General features: G+C 52.8%; 2 protein-coding genes across 5 annotated transcripts in view; one reads left to right on the top strand and one right to left on the bottom strand.

The window, feature by feature from the left end:
* Nucleotides 1–1,641: 1,641 nt before the first annotated feature.
* LOC136393840 (testis-specific serine/threonine-protein kinase 2) lies at nt 1,642–2,718 on the top strand. Its single transcript, XM_066366489.1, has one exon. It carries the CDS (start codon nt 1,642–1,644, stop codon nt 2,716–2,718), a length of 1,077 nt encoding a protein of 358 aa, XP_066222586.1.
* Nucleotides 2,719–4,654: 1,936 nt separating this feature from the next.
* Nucleotides 4,655–19,338, bottom strand: part of LOC136392787 (splicing factor ESS-2 homolog) — a 39,097-nt gene continuing 24,413 nt past the window's right edge. For 3 of the 4 annotated variants that reach the window (XM_066365386.1, XM_066365387.1, XM_066365388.1), the window contains 9 exons: nt 13,135–13,303; nt 12,952–13,053; nt 9,103–9,272; nt 8,874–8,991; nt 8,435–8,568; nt 7,703–7,805; nt 6,061–6,170; nt 5,658–5,773; nt 4,655–5,199 (listed from right to left, as the gene is read on the bottom strand). In XM_066365386.1, coding sequence (XP_066221483.1) covers nt 4,920–5,199; nt 5,658–5,773; nt 6,061–6,170; nt 7,703–7,805; nt 8,435–8,568; nt 8,874–8,991; nt 9,103–9,272; nt 12,952–13,053; nt 13,135–13,303 — 1,302 coding nt within the window. In that variant the 3' untranslated portion in view covers nt 4,655–4,919. The remainder of the gene's footprint in view (nt 5,200–5,657; nt 5,774–6,060; nt 6,171–7,702; nt 7,806–8,434; nt 8,569–8,873; nt 8,992–9,102; nt 9,273–12,951; nt 13,054–13,134; nt 13,304–19,338) is intronic. The other variant, XM_066365389.1, reaches the window with a different exon arrangement.

The raw sequence follows: 19,338 nt of genomic DNA, 5'->3' as shown, positions 1-19,338 counted from the left end.
CCTGCTGCTACCAACTTCCACATGGGGCTCCAGACACAGGGTACTCCTCACGTGCTCCAGGTGCATCCACATGGCCATGCTCTGGTCAATACGTTACATCGCCTGTCATGTCTTGCCTCCTGTCACCATGGTGGAGCCCTACTGGTGAAGCTGCTTGCCAGCTCCATCTCAGCCCCTAGCCACGCACACAGACTTCCTCCCTCTCCTCTGAATAGAGTACATGGCACACCTGTTCTGACAATTTGCTACATGTGGGCACGGGGTGCCTATGACAGAAAACAAATTAATAGCAGGGCTTTCAAAGTATCTAAGGGATGTATAGAGGAGACCCTATTTTCCAAAGCAGAACACCACACATGTACCCTTAAAGAGGGTTTTCACATTGCTCCCAAGCTCAAAAGGCGATCTGAGAGATGCGAACAATGTACTTTCCCAGGGTTCCAACAGCTACAACATGCCATTCCTCACAAAACCCAAACTGACATAATATAGGACCTCTTCTCAGCCAGGTGCTTGGGCTTAACAGTTGATGCTCTGGGTGCTGCTGGCCCTCAGCATCGCCAGGACCCCAGCACCAAGGCTCTTCCCAGGGCCCTGCCTGATTGCTGATCAGTACACTGGACACTGTTGTTTCTCTGTCCCCCAGACTTCCAGGCCCACCTCCTCTTGCCCAGGCAAAGGCACCAGCCTCCACTAACCCCGAAGTCCATTCTCTATGATGCCATCTTTAAATGTGACTTGGGTCACAGCTCTTCTTGCCCTGTGCCCTGCAATGGCTCTCTATCATTCAGGGAAAGGCCCTTAACTTACCTCCATTTCCCTCCTGCCTGTTAGACTCAGCCATTCTCAGAACAAGCCCTCTCCTCCCCCAGGCTCTTCTCTACCTGGGAGCCTCATCACCTCCTCTACCTGACTGGAGCCGGACTCAGCCTCCAGGCCTGCCCCAATCCTTGGAACTCATCTGCCAACCTGGGACCTGCAGCACCCCAGAGCCCTTCCTGTCCTTCCACCCCGTGCATGTCCTGCTCACTGCGGCAGCAGCACTCATCCACCTAGTTCTCTGCCCCAAACAGAGGCTGCTCTTGGAACCACCACCAGGCTGGCCAGACTAAAGCAGTCCCTCCCAAGCACTGCCAGTTCCGAGGACACAAGCCCTAGATGCAGTTTTCTTCACACCCCAAAGAAGCTGCAGGAAACTGGCCTTAGTGAGACAGGAACCAAAGCAGGGTCAGTCCCCACAGCCAGGAGAAGAAAACTAGCACAGGGCTGGTGCTCCAGATGGACCTGGGCAGCCCCCACATTGGGCCTGACTTGTGACAGGTAAGCCATGGCGAGGAGAAGCAGGACAGATTACCACAGTCCTGGGTGCCAGCTTCCTTCCAGTGGGTAGGGAGTGGGCACTCCTGCCAGGTCAGCCTGGCTTCCAGGGTTCCAGGGGCCCTGTTCCCCCCAGCCTAGTCCCCACTCCTGGCTGCCTGGCTTTATGACTTCACATGCTGAAGTCACATGGAGATAATGCTGAGCATTCCTCAACAGGTCCAGGCCAGCCCAGCTAGACAGCTCCCCATGCTGTAAATGAGGACAATGCCTGCTGGCCCACGTGGGGAGGGGATGTAGAGGGCGCCGGCCGCTCCTGGCACCATGGACGATGCCACGGTCCTAAGGAAGAAGGGTTACATCGTAGGCATCAGTCTTGGAAAGGGCTCCTACGCAAAAGTCAAATCAGCCTACTCCGAGCGCCTCAAGTTCAATGTGGCGGTCAAGATTATTGACCGCAAGAAAACACCCACCGACTTTGTGGAGAGATTCCTTCCTCGGGAGATGGACATCCTGGCAACTGTCAATCACCGCTCCATCATCAAGACTTATGAGATCTTCGAGACCTCGGATGGGCGCATCTACATTGTCATGGAGCTTGGCGTCCAGGGCGACCTCCTTGAATTCATCAAGTGCCGGGGGGCCCTGCACGAGGATGTGGCACGCAAGATGTTCCGCCAGCTCTCCTCAGCTGTTAAGTACTGTCATGACTTGGATGTCGTCCACCGAGACCTCAAGTGCGAGAACCTTCTCCTTGACAAGGACTTCAACATCAAGCTGTCTGACTTTGGCTTCTCCAAGCGCTGCCTGCGTGATTGCAGCGGGCGCATCATTCTCAGCAAGACCTTCTGTGGGTCAGCAGCGTACGCGGCCCCTGAGGTCCTCCAGGGCATCCCCTACCAGCCCAAGGTCTATGACATCTGGAGCCTGGGCGTGATCCTCTACATCATGGTCTGTGGCTCCATGCCCTACGATGACTCTGACATCAAGAAGATGCTGCGCATCCAGAAGGAGCACCGTGTGGACTTCCCACGCTCTAAGAATCTGACGGGTGAGTGCAAGGACCTCATCTACCGTATCCTGCAGCCGGACGTCAGCAGGCGGCTGCACATCGACGAGATCCTCAGCCACTCGTGGTTGCAGCCCCCCAAGCCCAAAGCCCTGTCTTCTGTCTCCTTCAAGAGGGAGGGTGAGGGCAAGTACCGGGCCGAGTGCAAACTAGACACCCGACCAGGCTCACGGCCCGAGCACCGGCCCGATCACAAGCTGGGGGCTAAAACCCAGCACCGGCTGCTGGGGGCACCTGAGAATGAGAACAAAAAGGAGGACAGGCTGGCCGAGACCTCCAGGGCCAAAGAACATCACATCTCCGGAGCTGAGATGGGGAAGGCAGGCACCTAGGATGCGAAGGGCTGGGAGGTGTGGTACATGGTGGTGCCCACATAAACTAAGTAGGTAGGTAGGAGCTGAAGAAGGCACAGGTGCAAGGAACAAGTAAAATCTGTCAATTAAACCACTATTTTGATTACGTTCTATTAGCTTTCTTCCACTTAGGAGCAAAAACAGTAATTACTGACAATTCAATAAACCACAAAGTGTAAATAAACATTGAGAGTGCTCCCTGAAGAGTCTTGTTATCCAGGACTCAGCCAGCATAGGGGTCCAGGGACTGGTGCTCAGACAAAGGTATTCACAGAGAGATCTCATGGGCAAAAAGATCACAGCCACAGACCATCTGCCAAGCCACCACTGGTCTCCCTCTCACTTGCCCCCGCCCAGCGCCTTCAAGGCTGGATAGATAGATGCATGTCTCCCACCTCAGGTGCTGCACAGCCCTCTCTGACCCCCGCCCACTCCCTCAGACAGCCCTTCTTCAAAGTTCTCTTCTTCCCTCTCCTGCCCTCCCTCCAGAGGACCCCCTTCACCCACCAGGCAGGTAACCTCAGCCAAGACGTCTGATCTGTACCCTCTCCACTACACCCTGACGGCCCCACACAGCAGTCTTATTTTGTCACCTGTCACCCTCAGGGCACACTCCCAATAGGCCAGCCAAGTGCTGGAAGTGGTAAGCACCTGGCCTTAGGTAGTGGTAAGCACTGCCCAGGCAGTGTCCCTCTCTGCATCTCACTCACCCCCCCTCAAACCTCTGGCATCCCACTTCTTGGGGGGCACCCTCAGGCCCAAGGTCATCCTTCCCTATGAAGGAAAAGCATGAAAACGCATGTTTTCTAGTCCCTGCTCTTGGTCCAAGCTTACCTGCTAAGTCCACCCCCAACCCCCTTGATGGGTCACATGGCACAGCCAGGGCTCGGCCCTGGAAGCTTGCAGGGACTCACTGCTGAGCTTAGGCTAGTGGTACCCAGGCAGGCAGAAGGCCCTGCGCCAGCCTCCAGAAGACATTGGCACTCATGAAGGGCAGAAGAGGGCCGATGCAAAGGTACCCAGGAAGATGGCCTCATGCGGGGTTGGTGTGCTCAAAGCAGAACTCCAGTCTGAGGGATTCCAGGTTGGCTCCCTGAGCAGCAAGCCCCCCAAGGGCACAATCTGACCCCACTTGAGGCCAGAAGAGACTCATCTGGCAAGCAGCCACAGTCTTGGTCCCCACCCCCATGCGAAGAAGCTGGCTCTGGGCCTCCTGGCAGTTGAGCACCAATGTGCTCAGGCTGCCAAGCAAGTGCTGGCTGGTGGTGCACGTGGTGCTGTCAGGTCTGCAAGGAGCCAGGCTCCAATGCTTGACACTGGGGCCTGGGTTACTGTTACCTGGGATTACTACGGATGGAAATGACGAGGGGAGATGGATGACTCAGCAGCCTATAGATGGCAGTGCCTGGAGCACTAGGAGAGAAAGGCAGATGGAGATACCCCTGCCCTACCTGACCTATAAATCAGTCTCTTGAAGGTCATGGTGAGGGCACTGGCAAAGTCCCTGATGCCACAGTGTGGCCTGACACTCATGTAGGACCCATGCAGTACTAGCAAACCATGCAGGCCAGGCCTAGCTGGAGAGGTTGCAGACCTGGACCCAGAGCCCCAGGTGAACCCTAGAGGCTGAACTCCCAATGGCTCTGTCCCTCTCTCAGGGGAATAGAACTTGGGGTGGGGGTGGACAGAGTAGGGAATCAACATGCTGTGAGCTTGGTTCAGAAGTACAGCAGTGCCACAGAAAGCAACACAGGTGGTGGCAGGAAGGGCCAGACACCCTGGCCCTCCGAGGGTCACCCCACACAGCAGCTTCCTCCCCAGGAGGCCCACAGTCCTGAGACCTCGATGCAAGTAGGAGGGCGGCCTTGGGGCCGTGAAGGAGGCGGGATAAAGAGATGGCCCTACAGATTGGGCTATGTGTTCTTTAATTACGGTTAAATAGAAACGGGCAGGGGTTCCATAGAAAAGAGTACCAGATGAGACCTGGGATGCACCCTAAGAGCCATGGGGTGAGTCCTGTGCCAGCCTGGCTGTGACATGGCACCTTTCTTCTGTGGCTCCTGGAATAGTCACTGCTGTTGGCCAGGGCATGGGTCCCCAGAAGGCCGGAGTTCTCTGCTGATTGGACAGCTGCCCTGCAGGCTCCAAGAATCTCCCATGAGCCCAGCCCAGGCCTAGCCCTAGAAGAAGTCTGAGGCTTTGCGCCGAGCAGGGAGTTGCAGCAGGTTGTCCGTAATGGAGGCTGGGTCCTGGCTGAGGTGGGTGCGCGTGGCAGAGACAGGAGCTGGTGTGCTCGTTGGGGTCTGTGGCCCGCCGGCCGGGGTCTTGAGGTGGGTTGAGCGTGCTGGGGATGGTGTGTAGCTGGCCCGCAGGGCTCGATCTGTGTACTTGCTGGCTGTCCTGCTTACAAGGCGCTGCAGGGCTGGAGACATGGCTGGGCTCAGGCCTTTGGGGGTGAGGCTGGGGTGGAGGCGGTGAGCAAGAGAGGTAGAATTAGGCTGGATGGGGCAATGCCAGCAGCAGATCCTGCCACAACTCCACAAGAAGACACACAGGAGACCTGTGGTCATTCTGGGCTGAGAGCACCAGCCTAACTTGAGGTCAAGTGCTAAGGATGCCTTAACTAGGGGGCTGGGGTGGGCTCCAACTTCCTCCAAGGGGAATGATGGCAGCTGTTTTCACAGGACTGACAGGAGCTAGGGGACAAAAGGTCTAAAGGTGCCTCTTAGAGATGTGTCTAAGAGAAGACTGAAGCAAAGATACAGAGGGTTCCTACAGGGCTTCACTTTGGACCAGAAGAGCTGCCAGGAGCCATCAAAGGACCCCTGGGCTTGTCCTACAGACCGAATGTCCACATTGTGAATGGTGGGTCCAAGCAGGAGCAGGAAGAAACCCCCACAAGGCTCAGCACCCCTCACCTGGCCAGGTTTTCCGTCACTCTCCGCAAGGCCTCCTGCTTCTTGGCTCTGTTCTTGGCAGCAGCCTCGTTGGCCATCTTTAGCCCCAGACGCTCCCTGCGGCCAGGCTCCAAGATCTACAAAGTGGGTGTGTCAGCTTGCCATTAGCCAGGCAGTCCCTTTCTGCTGGAGGGCTGCCTCTTTCCACGGCCCCCATGATCCCAACAATGCAAAAACGTCCCCAACCAGTGAGGCTGGCTGCCCACCCACAAGGGTCCAGTCCACCCCACCTGTCATCATAGTCCTCTCAAAGCTCCACTTTGACCAGCGGCAGTTAGGCCAACCCCTGTGCACTGAGCCAGAAGTGGTCAGAAGACCACCCATCCACTTGGGGTCCCACCTGTGCTCCTTCACCACAACCCACCTTGAAGGCTGGCCCTGGTGTCCTGTCCACGTAGGGGGTTTCCGATCCTTCAACTCTCAATGGTGTGTTCTCAACCTCCCCCCAGGTCATAAGTGGGGATTCGTTCACACCTGCAGATGGAGAACCCACAGCCACCTCAGGCTAGGGAGGCCAAGTCAGGATGCAGCCTCCCTCCCACCACAGCCATCTCCCCGAACCCCATGCACATTCCACCAAATTGGCAGCTAGCTGGCCCTTTCTCCTTCCCCAGGACTTTTGAACCCTGGCTTCTCAGTCCTCTGAGAGGGAAACATCAAGGCCACTATAAGGCCAGGCAGGCCCAGGCCCTTACAGACATGGGCCACTATAGTTTGGAGAAGGGGGGCTCCCTAGAGAAGTTGGGCTGGGTTAGAAAATCCCTCTTCCACCTGACCGGGAGGTGGCGCAGTAGATAGAGTGTTGGACTGTCGGACTGGACGCAGAGGACCCAGGTTAGAAACCCCGAGGTCACCAGCTTGAGCGTGGGCTCATCTGGTTGAGTCCAAAGTAGCTGGCTTGAGCAAGGGGTTACTTGGTCTGCAGAAGTCTCCCCGCCCCAAAGCACATATGATAAAGCAATCAATTAACAACTAAGGTACAGCAACAAAGAATTGATGCTTCTCATCTCTCTCCCTTCCTGTCTGTCCCTATCTGTCTCTCTCCCTCTCTCTCTCTTACACACATACACACACACAGAAATTCCCCCTTCCTAGCACAGGGCCAGGGAAGCCTCCTAGGGGTCGCTAATGGTACTTCACCCCAAGGCAAGAGACAGGGACTTCGAGAGCTCTCATGTCGCCCAGGATCCTGGGCACACCTGTGGCATTTCCACATGACCTAGCCTGTGCCATGGCAACCAGCTCCCCAGAGTGCAAGGGCCAGCGCATGGAAGGGCAGAGGGACAGCATGTGTACTGCGAGACTGTCCCCATGGTTCATATACCTTCTGTGGGAGAAGACGCAGGGCTGAGGCCCAGAGACGCCTTCTTACAGTGCTCTGTGGATTTACGTTTGTAAGCACGGTACACCTGCTAACGTGAGGCCCGGAACAAGAAAACGTTACCTCAGGGCTGAGGGGACATCCAGACCTAGCCCAGGCTAGTGGCAGGAGGTGGGCAGCCTGAGAAAGAGGCACAATCCTGCAGCTGCCCAAGGCCTATCTTGCCTACTCCGCACAGGCCAGGCATGGCCCCTTGAGGCCCCAGGTGCACCCCACCTCCTGCAGGCAATGGTTTGCCTTCCACTTAGGAAGATGCCTGCCTGGCACCCACTGAACTACACTGCCCTAACTGCAGATCAGGTCCCAGGCCTCCCCCTGTTCCCCTCAGCATGCTCACCACACCAGTCTGTCCAGTAGAGCCCCAACACCCTGCTTCCAACAAACTCAGTTTGTCCTGCCCAGCTCAGAGTGAGGGAGTGTGACCCCCCAGCTAAACAGACCAGACCCCACACATCTCAGGTCAAGTCTGCCTAAGACCAGCCCTGCTCTTGTGGATGGGACACTGGGTCCTTGAGTCATACAAGGTGAGGGGCAGACTCTACAGGAGCGCCAAGAGTGGCCAGGGCCAACCAAGCCTCTGCTCCCCAGGCCGTCCCCCAGATGGGCCAGCAGGTACATTTCTCACCAGTGGCAGGAGAAGGGGAAGCAACAAATCCAAATCCGCCAACTCGAGGGGATTCCTGGGGGATCAACTCCTTGCCGTCAGGGCCCACCTTGCCCTGTTTGTGCTGGAACAAGCAGAGAGGCTAGTGTCAGGGGGCCCCAACTGGCAGACGGGCAAGTGCACAGGAACACAGTGGAAACACTTCCCTCCCACGCAGGGCGGAGTCAGGGCTCTGGGGCTCATAGCACCCTTGAGGAAAGAGAGGGAGGATTCTGATCCTTGCAAAGACCCTGAGGACCTGTCAGAGCAGGCACCCAAAGAAGAAAGCTGCCCTCGGTACCCCACCTCCACGAAGGGCAAGGCTTGGCCACACCCCACGCAGGGTACTTTCAGGGACCACTGACTTCAGGTACCTGTAGGGTGCCTATGCTCTGATCTCTTCCAAAAAGGCCTCTAGAGCAATTTCTCTACCTCCTGTCTCCTACTCTTCAACCCCATGACCCCCAGAGCCACTGTCTCATGCCCTTATCCCCCAAGGGAATTGACACCCCCAGAATGTTTCTGACCAAAACAGCACCCCAGTGGAAGACCACATGGGTCGAGAAGACTCAGGACCCTGCCACACAGGGGCCCAAATACCTCTGTACTGCTGAGCTCCACCAAGCCCAAGAACAGTCCTAATTTAAGAGTGATAGCCAAGACCAAAGAGGTTATTTTTACATAGTCAGCCTGCTGTTGGCTCCCACCACCCACCTGGGCATTGAGGGCAGCAGCTTGCTGCAGCTGAGACCTGCTCAGGGCCTGGCTGAAGGGGTCCCTGAGGAAGCGTGTATTCCTATGTACCACCTGCTGGGGCTTCTTAAATAGCTGCTCCTCATCAGGGACGCCTGGCATACCAAGGAGAGAGGATAGCAGGTGTCAGAGGGGTGGGAAGGTCCCATCACCACCCCATGTTCTGGTCCTAAGAGAGGACAAGTCACTCCCCGCTGAGTGAAGCATGGAACCTACTTCAGTCTCCACAACACAAAACCTGAACACAGCTGGGGAGGGCCTCACTCCCTCACTCACCTCACACATAGACTGAATTGCTCTGAGACAGACCAGGACCCCCCGAGGCCCAGAATGCAAGAAACACAGACACACTCTGAAAGCCAGATCCAAACACACAGCCCCGCCCACACCGCCTGCTCACCCTCTAGGTAGTACATGAGCGAGTTCTTGGCCTTGTATTTCCAGGTCTCCACACCGGCCTGGCTGCTCTCAATGGCTTGGTGCTCTGCCGATGGGAGTGCAAGATTATCTTTCTCCCTCTGCATCACATGAGGAAAAGTGAGGGTCAGAGAGCCCCCAGGCACTGTGCCCTGGCTCTGGGACTCCCCCGCCCCAACAGAGGGTGCTTCTAACCCTGCACCCAGGGATACCTTCTCAAACTCCTCCTCAGCCTGGTAGAGCCAGGCATGGCGTGCCCGGCTCTTCTCCTTGGCCACCTCCATGGTCTCCTGGAAGGAGGCGTTGTCCTCACTTGTGTACCGGCTCAGGAAGTCATCCAGGCTGGGCAAGGGCTCCTTCTCCTCCTCCTCTCCTACCTCTCCTGCTCATGGGTACAGGTGGGGTGACACAGAACCATCAGTGGCATAAATGCCACTTTGCAGTCTGTCGGTCCTGGGACCTGCAACGCCCTACCAGCAAGGATAGAACCCCCACACCTGGACCTATGTCTGTCTGTGAGAGTCCACACTGACAGAGAACTCCCCACCCATTGGCAGAATCAACACCCCCCCCGCAACTGCCTAGGGAGCCCTTAGGAGCCTTCCTCATCTGCTGGAAGCCAAGAGAAGTGTGCTGTCTGACTGGAAGGGGACCATCAAGGCATTAGAGATAGAGCAGATAGGTGATCATAGCAGGACTTCCCCCAACAAAACTATGCTAGTCCTGTACTACCTGCTTCCAAAGCCCAGGCTCTCCCTCCATCCCTGGGATTCCCTTACCCAGACTGCTCCTCCCTTCCTCATACCTATGGTACCGGTGGTTGACTGTCACCTAAGCCTCCCAACCTATCGAAGGGTCCGATGGCAGGGACTCCGTATGATATAGTGCTCTGGACAGGGCCTCACAGGCACTGGGCCACAACCCCAGCTGCCATCAGAAGTGGCATCCCCATCGAGGGGTGTCCCTACACTGTGCTCGGCAGTGTAGACTTCAGCAAGGCCGTCAGGAGCAGAGATTCTTCTTCCACTCTAGTAATAGTCTTTCTTTTTTTCCTCTAAGTTAGAAGTGGGGAGGCAGAGAGACAGACTCCTGCATATGCCCTGACCAGAATCTACCTGGCAAGCCCCCTACAGGGCGATGCTCTATACATCTGGGGCCATTGCCCCGTTGCAATCGGAACCTTTTTTTTTTTTTTTTTTTTTAAATCGGAGCCATTTTGTAGCACCAAAGGCAGACGCCATGGAGCCAACATCAGTGCCCGGGGCCAACTTGCTCCAATTGAGCCATAGCTGTGAAAGGGCAAGAAAGAGAGAGAAAAAGAGAGAGAGAAGGGAGAGGAGTAGGGGTGGAGAAGCAGATTTTCACTTCTCCTATGTGTCTCAACCGGGAATCATACCTGGGACCTCTCTATGCCAGACTGATGCTCTACCGCTGAGCCAACCAACCAGGGCCTTTTTTTTTTAAACTTTCATTTATTTATTTATTTTTTACAGAGACAGAGAGAGAGTCAGAGAGAGGGATAGACAGAGACAGACAGACAGGAATGGAGAGACATGAGAAGCATCAATCATCAGTTCTTCATTGCGCATTGCAACACCTTAGTTGTTCATTGATTGCTTTCTTTATTTTATTTTATTTTATTTTTTTTCTTTTCTTTCTGAAGCTGGAAACGGGGAGAGACAGTCAGACAGACTCCCGCATGCACCCGACTGGGATCTCCCCCCCCCCCCCCCCCGGCACGCCCACCAGGGGGCGACCGCTCTGTTGCGACCAGAGCCGCTCTAGCGCCTGGGGCAGAGGCCAAGGAGCCATCCCCAGAGCCCGGGCCATCTTTGCTCCAATGGAGCCTTAGCTGTGGGAGGGGAAGAGAGAGACAGAGAGGAAGGAGGGGGAGGGGTGGAGAAGCAGATGGGTGCTTCTCCTGTGTGCCCTGGCCGGGAATTGAACCCGGGACCTCTGCACGCCAGGCCGATGCTCTACCACTGAGCGAACCGGCCAGGGCCTGATTGCTTTCTCATATGTGCCTTGACCGCGAGCCTTCAGCCGACTGAGTGACCCCTTGCTGGAGCCAGCGACCTTCGGTTCAAGCTGGTGAGCTTTTTGCTCAAACCAGATAAGCCTGCGCTCAAGCTGGCGACCTCGGAGTCTCGAACCTGGGTCCTCTTCATCCCAGTCCGACACTCTATCCACTGCGCCACTGCCTGGTCAGGCACCTTTTTTTTCTTTTTAAATTGATTTTAGTGAGAGAGAAATGGACAGAGAGAGAGCACAAAAGAAACATTGATCTGTTCCTGTATGTGCCCTAACCAGAGAATCGAACCAACAACCTCTGCACTTCAAGACAATGCTCTAACCAACTGAGCTACCCGACCAGGGCCAACCTAGTGACAATCTTGACCACCTACTAATACTTGCTAGACTGTGCAAAGCAAAGTGGCTAAAAGTTCAAGACCAGGGTCAGAAAAGTGAGGACTCAAACTCTACTATGCCACAACCAGCTGTGAAATCTGCAGAAGTTACTGCCTCCTGAGCCTCAGATTTCTCATTTATAACTATGAACAATGATGATACCACTTAGGTTACTAAAAGGACTCCTCTATTTACTGACCAGTAAGAAGTACTTAAAGAAAAATAATCAGCGCCTGACCAGGTGGTGGCACAGTGGATAGAGCATCAAACTGGGATGTGGAGGACCCAGGTTCGAGTACCCGAGGTCGCCAGCTTGAATGCGGGCTCATCTGGTTTGAGCAATGGACTGTGTTAATGGCAAAAAGAATTAGCTTTTAAAGCAGAAAACACTATCTTTGTGTGAATACACAGGGCAACTATGTTAGCATATAACACCACACCCTAGACCAGCACCTAATAGAGAACAGCATCTTGTCTGTCTGTATGGGCACTGGCACCATAATACTGGTGAAAACACTGAACAACCCATGAGGAAATCTTGTAGCATTTGGTACACCTATGTTCAACAGGGTTCTGAATGCTCTACCCTAGAAAGATGTCGTCATAAAGTCAAGATGTATCATATACAACTCAGAAAATGTGTTGAAAAAACTTACTCATTTATTCTATGCATATTTGTGGAAGACACACAACATACCATGAACTACATATTCCAGTGCAGAATATGTCAACATAAGCAAGATCAAGAACCTGCTCTTGCCTGACCAAGCAGTGGCGCAATGGATAGAGCGTTGGACTGGGATGCGGAGGACCCAGGTTCGAGACCCCGAGGTCGCCAGCTTGAGCGCGGGCTCATCTGGTTTGAGCAAAAAAGCTCACCAGCTTGAAGCCCAAGGTCGCTGGCTTGAGCAAAGGGTTACTCGGTCTTCTGTAGCCCCACAGTCAAGACACACATGAGAAAGCAATCAATGAACAACTAAGGTGTCACAACAAAAAACTGATGATTGATGCTTCTCATCTCTCTCCATTCTTGTCTGTCTGTCCCTATCTATCCTGCTCTCTGACTCTCTCTCTGGCTCTGTAAAAAAAAAAAAAAAAAAGAACTTGCTCTTGTGGAAAGAAGAAACAATAAACAAACAGAAACGCCTCTTTAAATGTCATGTCCCTTGATGAGAAAACCAAGACAGTAAAGCACAGAGCATCAGGGGTGATGTGACTTTTTTCTGGGAGGTCAGGAAGGGTTCCTTAAGTGGGTAACATTTGAGAAGAAACCTGGAGAAAGAGGAGTGAGCTGTGCCGTTATTTAAGGGAAGTGGCCAACTTGGAAGAAACAGGTGCAGAGGCCCTAGGGCATCGTAAGGAGACAGCAAGAAAAGGTACCCTCTGAGGCCTTCTATGAAACCCACCAGGCAGAGGCCAGCACACAGATAGGAAGCAAGATTCCCAGAGCATGGAAAAGGACCAGAGGCTCAGAAGACTGGCCCACATTTGGGAGCTGGACCTAGATCTTCTGCCTCCTAGACCAGTGCTCTTTGACCCACTAGGTTGCCATTTCGGCAAGGAGACAACTCAGGTACAAGATGTGACCTGCCTCTGGACCACTGATTCCCTGTCAATCCCAAACAGGTGACAGAAAGAGGCCGCTCACTCACCATCGCCATCCTCCAGGCCCCGGCCCCTGCCACGGGGCTTCTGGCCCACCAATCCAGTGCCTGTGTGCACCTCAGGGGTTTCAAATGTGGCTGGAGTCACATCTGGGGAAGAGAGGGAATGGAGATTAAAGCAAGCCTGAGGCAACAGTTCAGCGGGTATTCCCATCACAGGAGTCCTCTTACAGGGTGGTGGGGGCTCTCGGGACATCTTGCCCAGAGCAGAGCCAAACTTGATGGCAATCTGACGCATCCGTTCCAGGTCTCCATTCTCCTCAGCCTCCAGGTATTCCTTCTGTGCCTGCAGCTTTTCCACGTCAGGAAAGAAGTCCCTCTGGATGACTGTCTGGAGGCCCTATCAGGGGAGATCAAAATCAAAGTCAGAGCTGCCACCTTGGACCCCCCACTTCTCAGTCAACGATGCTAAGGTTGCTGATCACCACCACCCCTGGCCTCGAATCTCTGCCAATGATCCCCAGAGCTTAGGGCATTTCTCTTTCTTTTTTAGAGAGAGAGACAGACAGACAGACAGACAGACAGGAAGGGAGAGAGATGAGAAGCATCAACTTGTAGTTGTTATCACTTTAGTTGTTCATTGATTGCTTTCTCATACCTGCCTGGGGAGGGAGGGGCTGGAGCTGAGCCAGTGACCCTGCACTCAAGCCAGCAAACACCGGGTTTCGAACCTACCTGGTTCCTCAGTGTCCCAGGCTGAGGCTTTATCCACTGCGCCACCACCTGGTCTGAGGCTAATATAACATGCGGCCTTGCTGCAACATCTAAGGTTACTAAACGCTCCACTGATTTTCATGCAGCCCTTCTCTCTCCCCTCAGTAACTGGTCATTCTCATTCTCATTTGCTAGCCCTACAGCAGCTGGACCAACAGTAACTTCATTCCAACAGTAACTTTTTGTTTCCAATATAAACCCTTTACCTGGAAGACGTCAGCCAGTCACCACCAGCACCAGTTCAGATCCCCAATCTGTACCTCCAACCAGGCCTTGCTCCTCAGATACACATCTCTGCAGCCAGCTGTCCACTAATGTCACCTGCTTGTACAGCTTGGAGGCCTGGCAAACTTAACCAGTCCCAAACCAAACTGGTGCACTTCCTCCACCAATCGCGTGCCAGCTCCTCCTTCCAGCCTATCTGCAGTAGCACTAAGATCTATTATTTCAAGGTGCTGCCACAGCCTTTGCACTTGCTATTAACTGCTCTCAAGAAAGTCCTCTTTGCCGCCAGCCTTCCTCACGCTTACGCTTTTTCTTTCCTTCCTCATGCTTTCATAGAAACCTCATTTCCCTAGCTCCCTACCACACACAAGCAGAACTGCCCCCTCTCTCCCCCGACAACACAGCTAGTGCCTCTTAATCTTCATTATGCTTATTTGGCTGTCGTACTGTCCATACCCCCAAGAGCAGGGACTCAAGCTTATCCATCTCTGAGAGGGGACGAGAGTGCCTCGACCTGAGAAGAGATACCCTAGTGACAGACAGGAACGGAGAGGGATGAGAAACATCAGTTCTTCGTTGTGGCACCTTAGCTGTTCGTTGATTGCTTTCTCATATGTGCCTTAACTGGGGGCTACAGCAGATCGAGTGAACTGACCCCTTACTCAAGCCAGGAACCTTGGACTCAAGCTGTTGAGCCTTGCTCAAACCAGATGAGCCCGTGCACAAGTTGGTGACCTCGGGGTTTTGAACCTGCGTCCTCCGTGTCCCAGTCCAACACTCTATCCACTGCACCATTGCCTGGTTACGCCCTAAGACAAGTTTCTGCCTTTTTTTATTTTTTATTTTTCTGGAAATGAAAAGTGGGGTGCGCAGACAGACAGACTCCCAACAAGCGTCCGACAGGGATCCACCCAGCATGCCCACAAGGGGGCGATGCTCAGCCCCTCTGGGGCGTTGCTCCACTGCAATCGCAGCCATTCTAACCCTGAGGTGGAGTCCATAGAGCAGTCCTCAGTGCTGGGGCTAGCTTTGCTCCCATGTAGCCTTGGCTGCAGAAGGGAAGAGAGAGACAGAGGGGAAGGAGAGGGGGAAGGAGGGGGGAAGGGTGGAGAAGCAGATGGGTTCTTCTCCTGTGTGCCTTGGCTGGGATTCAAACCTGGGACTTCTACACGCTGGGCCCAAGCTCTACTGCTGAGCCAACCCGACAGGGCTAACACAAGGGTTTTGTTTGTTTGTTTGTTTTTGGGTTTTTTTTTACAAGGACAGAGAGAGTCAGAGAGAGGAATAAACAGGAACAGAGAGAGATGAGAAGCATCAATCATCAGTTTTTCATTGCGACACCTTAGTTGTTCATTGACTGCTTTCTCATATGTGCCTTGACAGCGGGCCTTCAGCAGACGGAGTAACTCCTTGCTTGAGCCAGCGACCTTGGGTCCAATTAAGCTGGTGAGCTTTTTGCTCAAGCCAGATGAGCCCACACTCAAGCTGGTGACCTTGGGGTCTCGAACCTGAGTCTTTCTTCATCCCAGTCCGACGCTCTATCCACTGCGCAACCACCTGGTCAGGCGAGTCAAGTTTTTTTTTGTTTGTTTTTTCCTTAAAATCATTTTTTTAAAATTTTACTTATTGATTTTAGAGAGAGAGAGGAGAGAGAGAAAGGTGGTGGGGTAGGAGCAGGAAGCATCAACTCATAGCTGTTGCTTCTCCTTTGTGCCTTGACTGGGCGAGCCCAGGGTTTCTAACCAGAAACCTCAGAGTTCCAGGTCGATGCTTTACCCATTGTACCACTACAGGGTTTTCTTTTTTTTTTTTTAATAAATAAATTTTTATTTTAATGAGGTGACATCAATAAATCAGGGTACATATATTCAAAGAAAACATTTCCAGGTTATCTTGTCACTTAGTTCTGTTGCATACCCATCACCCAAAGAGAGATCATCCTCCGTCCCCCTCTATCCAGTTTTCTTTGTACCCCTCCCTCTCCCCCTCCCCCTCTCCCTCCTCCCCTCCCCCCACCCCCCCCACCCCGTAACCACCCCACTCCTGTCCATGTCTCTTAGTCTCGTTTTTATGTCCCACCACTGTATGGAATCCTGCAGTTCTTGTTTTTTCTAATTCACTTATTTCACTCCACATAATGTTATCAAGATTCCACCATTCTGCTGTAAATGATCCGATGTCATCATTTCTTCTAGCTGAATAGTATACCATGGTGTATATGTGCCCCATCTTCTTTATCCAGTCTTCTATTTTTTTTTTTACAGTGATTAAAGCCTTTAAGCAAACTCTTGGCCAATACAGCAAGAATCCATAAAAGAGTAGTGTCCTCAACATGTTCACCAAGTCCAACATGGCCCCATCACCATGCCAAATTCCTGAAAAATGCAACCTAACCACAGTTCAGTCTGTTAGGAGCTGTCACAGGGAGCAGGAGTCCAGGAAAAGTCCATATCCAGGAAAAGTCCGCATGGCACTGGAATTGTTGTCACCATTCTATACTTTGCAGCTCATGTCCAAGTCCCAATGACCGCTGCTTCTAGCTGGTAAGGATTCAGGTAGACTGGAAAAGCCATTTATTTGCAGTATGCGTGAATGTGGAGCTTCTGTTCTCCTCTGCCTGGAGAGATGAGACCAGGTTGCTCTTTCCTGGAGCTCTGCGACTGTAGCATGGTAAAGAGAACCTTGGGATACACTAAGCAGTCTCGGTGTGGCTTCTTCAGTGTTCCGTGGTTGAAGAGTCCTCTTAGTTTACTCCAAAGTTGGTTTTTCCAGATGATAGTTCATAAAATTAGTTTGTAATCCACTTTGGTTCTGGGAGGTGGATGTTGGTACGTCCGCCTACTCCAGCGTCATTTTGTCTCCTCGAGACAAGTTTTTGAAAAAAGAAAAATACGCCCTGGCAAGATAGCTGGGTTGGTCAGTCATCCAGAGATGCAGAGGTTGCCGACTGGGCCCTCAGTCAGGGTACATATAGAAACAGATCAGAGTTTCTGTCTCTTTCTTTCCCCCTCCTCCTTTGCTCCTAAATCAATAAATTTAGAAAGGAAGTTAGGAAGAAAAGAGAGAAGAGAAAGAAAAGGAAGGAAGGAAGGAAAATACAATGTTTTAATAAAGAAACGTCTGGTTAAAAATGATCAGATCCGGCCCTGGCCGGTTGGCTCAGCGGTAGAGCGTCGGCCTGGCGTGCGGAGGACCCGGGTTCGATTCCCAGCCAGGGCACACGGGAGAGGCGCCCATTTGCTTCTCCACCCCTCCGCCGCGCTTTCCTCTCTGTCTCTCTCTTCCCCTCCCGCAGCCAAGGCTCCATTGGAGCAAAGATGGCCCGGGCGATGGGGATGGCTCTGTGGCCTCTGTCCCAGGCGCTAGAGTGGCTCTGGTCGCAATATGGCGACGCCCAGGATGGGCAGAGCATCGCCCCCTGGTGGGCAGAGCGTCGCCCCATGGTGGGCGTGCCGGGTGGATCCCGGTCGGGCGCATGCGGGAGTCTGTCTGACTGTCTCTCCCCGTTTCCAGCTTCAGAAAAATGAAAAAAAAAAAAGAAAAAAAAGAAAAAAAAAAAAAATGATCAGATCCCGCCCACATCGAATGGCTCAGTTGGTAGGTTGCTGGTTCGAGCCTGGGTCGAACATATGGGAACAGATCCATATTCCTGTCTCTCTCTCCTTCTCCCCCTTACTCTCTCTAAAATCAATAAACATTTTTTAAAAATATCAGGTCCTTAACTGCCAGAGTGGGCTTCCCAGAAGAGCATTAATTTTCATTGAAATGGACCAGAAACTACCTAAGCATTTTTCAGGACTGATCATTTCTACCCAAAAGGAGGTTGTGAATTATGTCAAACAAGTAAATTTTGCCCCAGAATGATTTAGTACAATAGACAGTCATTCCTTTATCCACCAGGGTCTCCATGGTAATGGTTCCTGCTCTCAAAGAGCTGACATTCCAGTGAGGAAGACAGACTCTGGTTAGGTCATCCCATGAACAAGTTTAGAACTCCAGTTGACAGAAGCAAGAAAAGTTTGTACTTGAGGGTTGCTATCTAGGGGCAGTCAGGGGAAGTTTTCCTGAGCAGGGTGTGATTGCAGATCCAAAAGAGAAACAGGCGTTGATCAGGTGTACAGGAAAAAGCATGGGCACAGGCCCAGCAGCCAGAAGGGGAAGACCTTTGGATATACAGAGTACAAAGAGCAGTGAGGTGACATGGTGCCAGAGCGGCAGGCCAGGCTGCACGGGGTGGGATCTTGTGGGTCATGGTGAGTTTTTTCTTTTCTGTAGGGGCAATGGAAGCCCTTGGATTGCTGGTGGCAGGGGAGAGGCAGGTTCAGACTTGCAGACTTTACGAAGAATGAAGTAAAGAGGAACCAGAGTGGACAGAGATCACAAGACTGGAAGTGATTGCAATGATCAAGGTGAGAGATGATGGAGATTTTCACCAGGTTGGTGCAATTTGAAGCTAGGAAGAAGGTAGATTCTGGGATTGTTTTTTGGAAGTGAGATCAACTTGCTGTTGGCCTGTGTCTGGCGGGTCTGGGAGTGGGGTGGTTGTCTGCCCTCTGGTTCATGCACTTGGTGTGCACAGAAGAGGTCACCTTCCCAGGACAAAGTGACTTAGAGGAGCTTCCACGTAGAGTAGTCAAAGCGACAGTTGGACATAAATATATAGCTCAGAGGAAAGGCCTTAGCTGGAGACGTAAATGTGGCAGCTGAGAACGAAGAAGATAAACCAGGCTGGGAATGGAGGTTAAGAGGGAAGTGCCTGGCCTGACCAGGCAGTGGCGCAGTGGATAGAGCATCGGACAGGGATGCAGAGGACCCAGGTTCAAGAACTCAAGGTCTCTGGCGTGAGCGCGGGCTCATCTGGTTTGAGCAAAAAAGCCCACCAGCTTGAACCCAAGGTCGCTGGCTCCAGCAAGGGGTTACTTGGTCTGCTGACGGCCCGCGGTCAAGGCACATATGAGAAAGCAATCAATGAACAACTAAGGTATCAAAACAAAAAACTGATGATTGATGCTTCTCATCTCTCTTTGTTCCTGTCTGTCTGTCCCTGTCTGTCCTTCTCTCTCTCTGTCCCTGAAAAAAAAAGAATGAAATTGTAAAGCCCAAAGCCCAGTTTGCTAGCAGGGCAAGTTCTATAGTGTGATAGGCTGTGGAAGAAAGAGCTCCAAACTCAAAAAAAGCACCTTAGCCAATTTTCTGCTTATAAAATATTCACACACTTCCTATTTGTTAACCCGCATGGTACTGCAGCCACTTCTCAGCTCACTGAGGACTTACCAGTCCAGCATACCCAGCAGGCCTCTCATAGTCCCTAATGGCCAAGGGGAAGGAACCCTGAACTAAGAGCCAGCTTACCTGGGTTTGAATCCCAGCTATGCTGCTTACCAGCTCAGCTATGTGACTTTATACAAGTCACCTGCCTCTCCCAGCCAGCTTCCC

This window comes from Saccopteryx leptura, chromosome 2 (assembly GCF_036850995.1).
Source record: "Saccopteryx leptura isolate mSacLep1 chromosome 2, mSacLep1_pri_phased_curated, whole genome shotgun sequence".
NCBI classification, from domain to species: Eukaryota; Metazoa; Chordata; class Mammalia; order Chiroptera; family Emballonuridae; genus Saccopteryx; species Saccopteryx leptura.
This window is presented reverse-complemented; position numbering and strand designations above follow the sequence as displayed.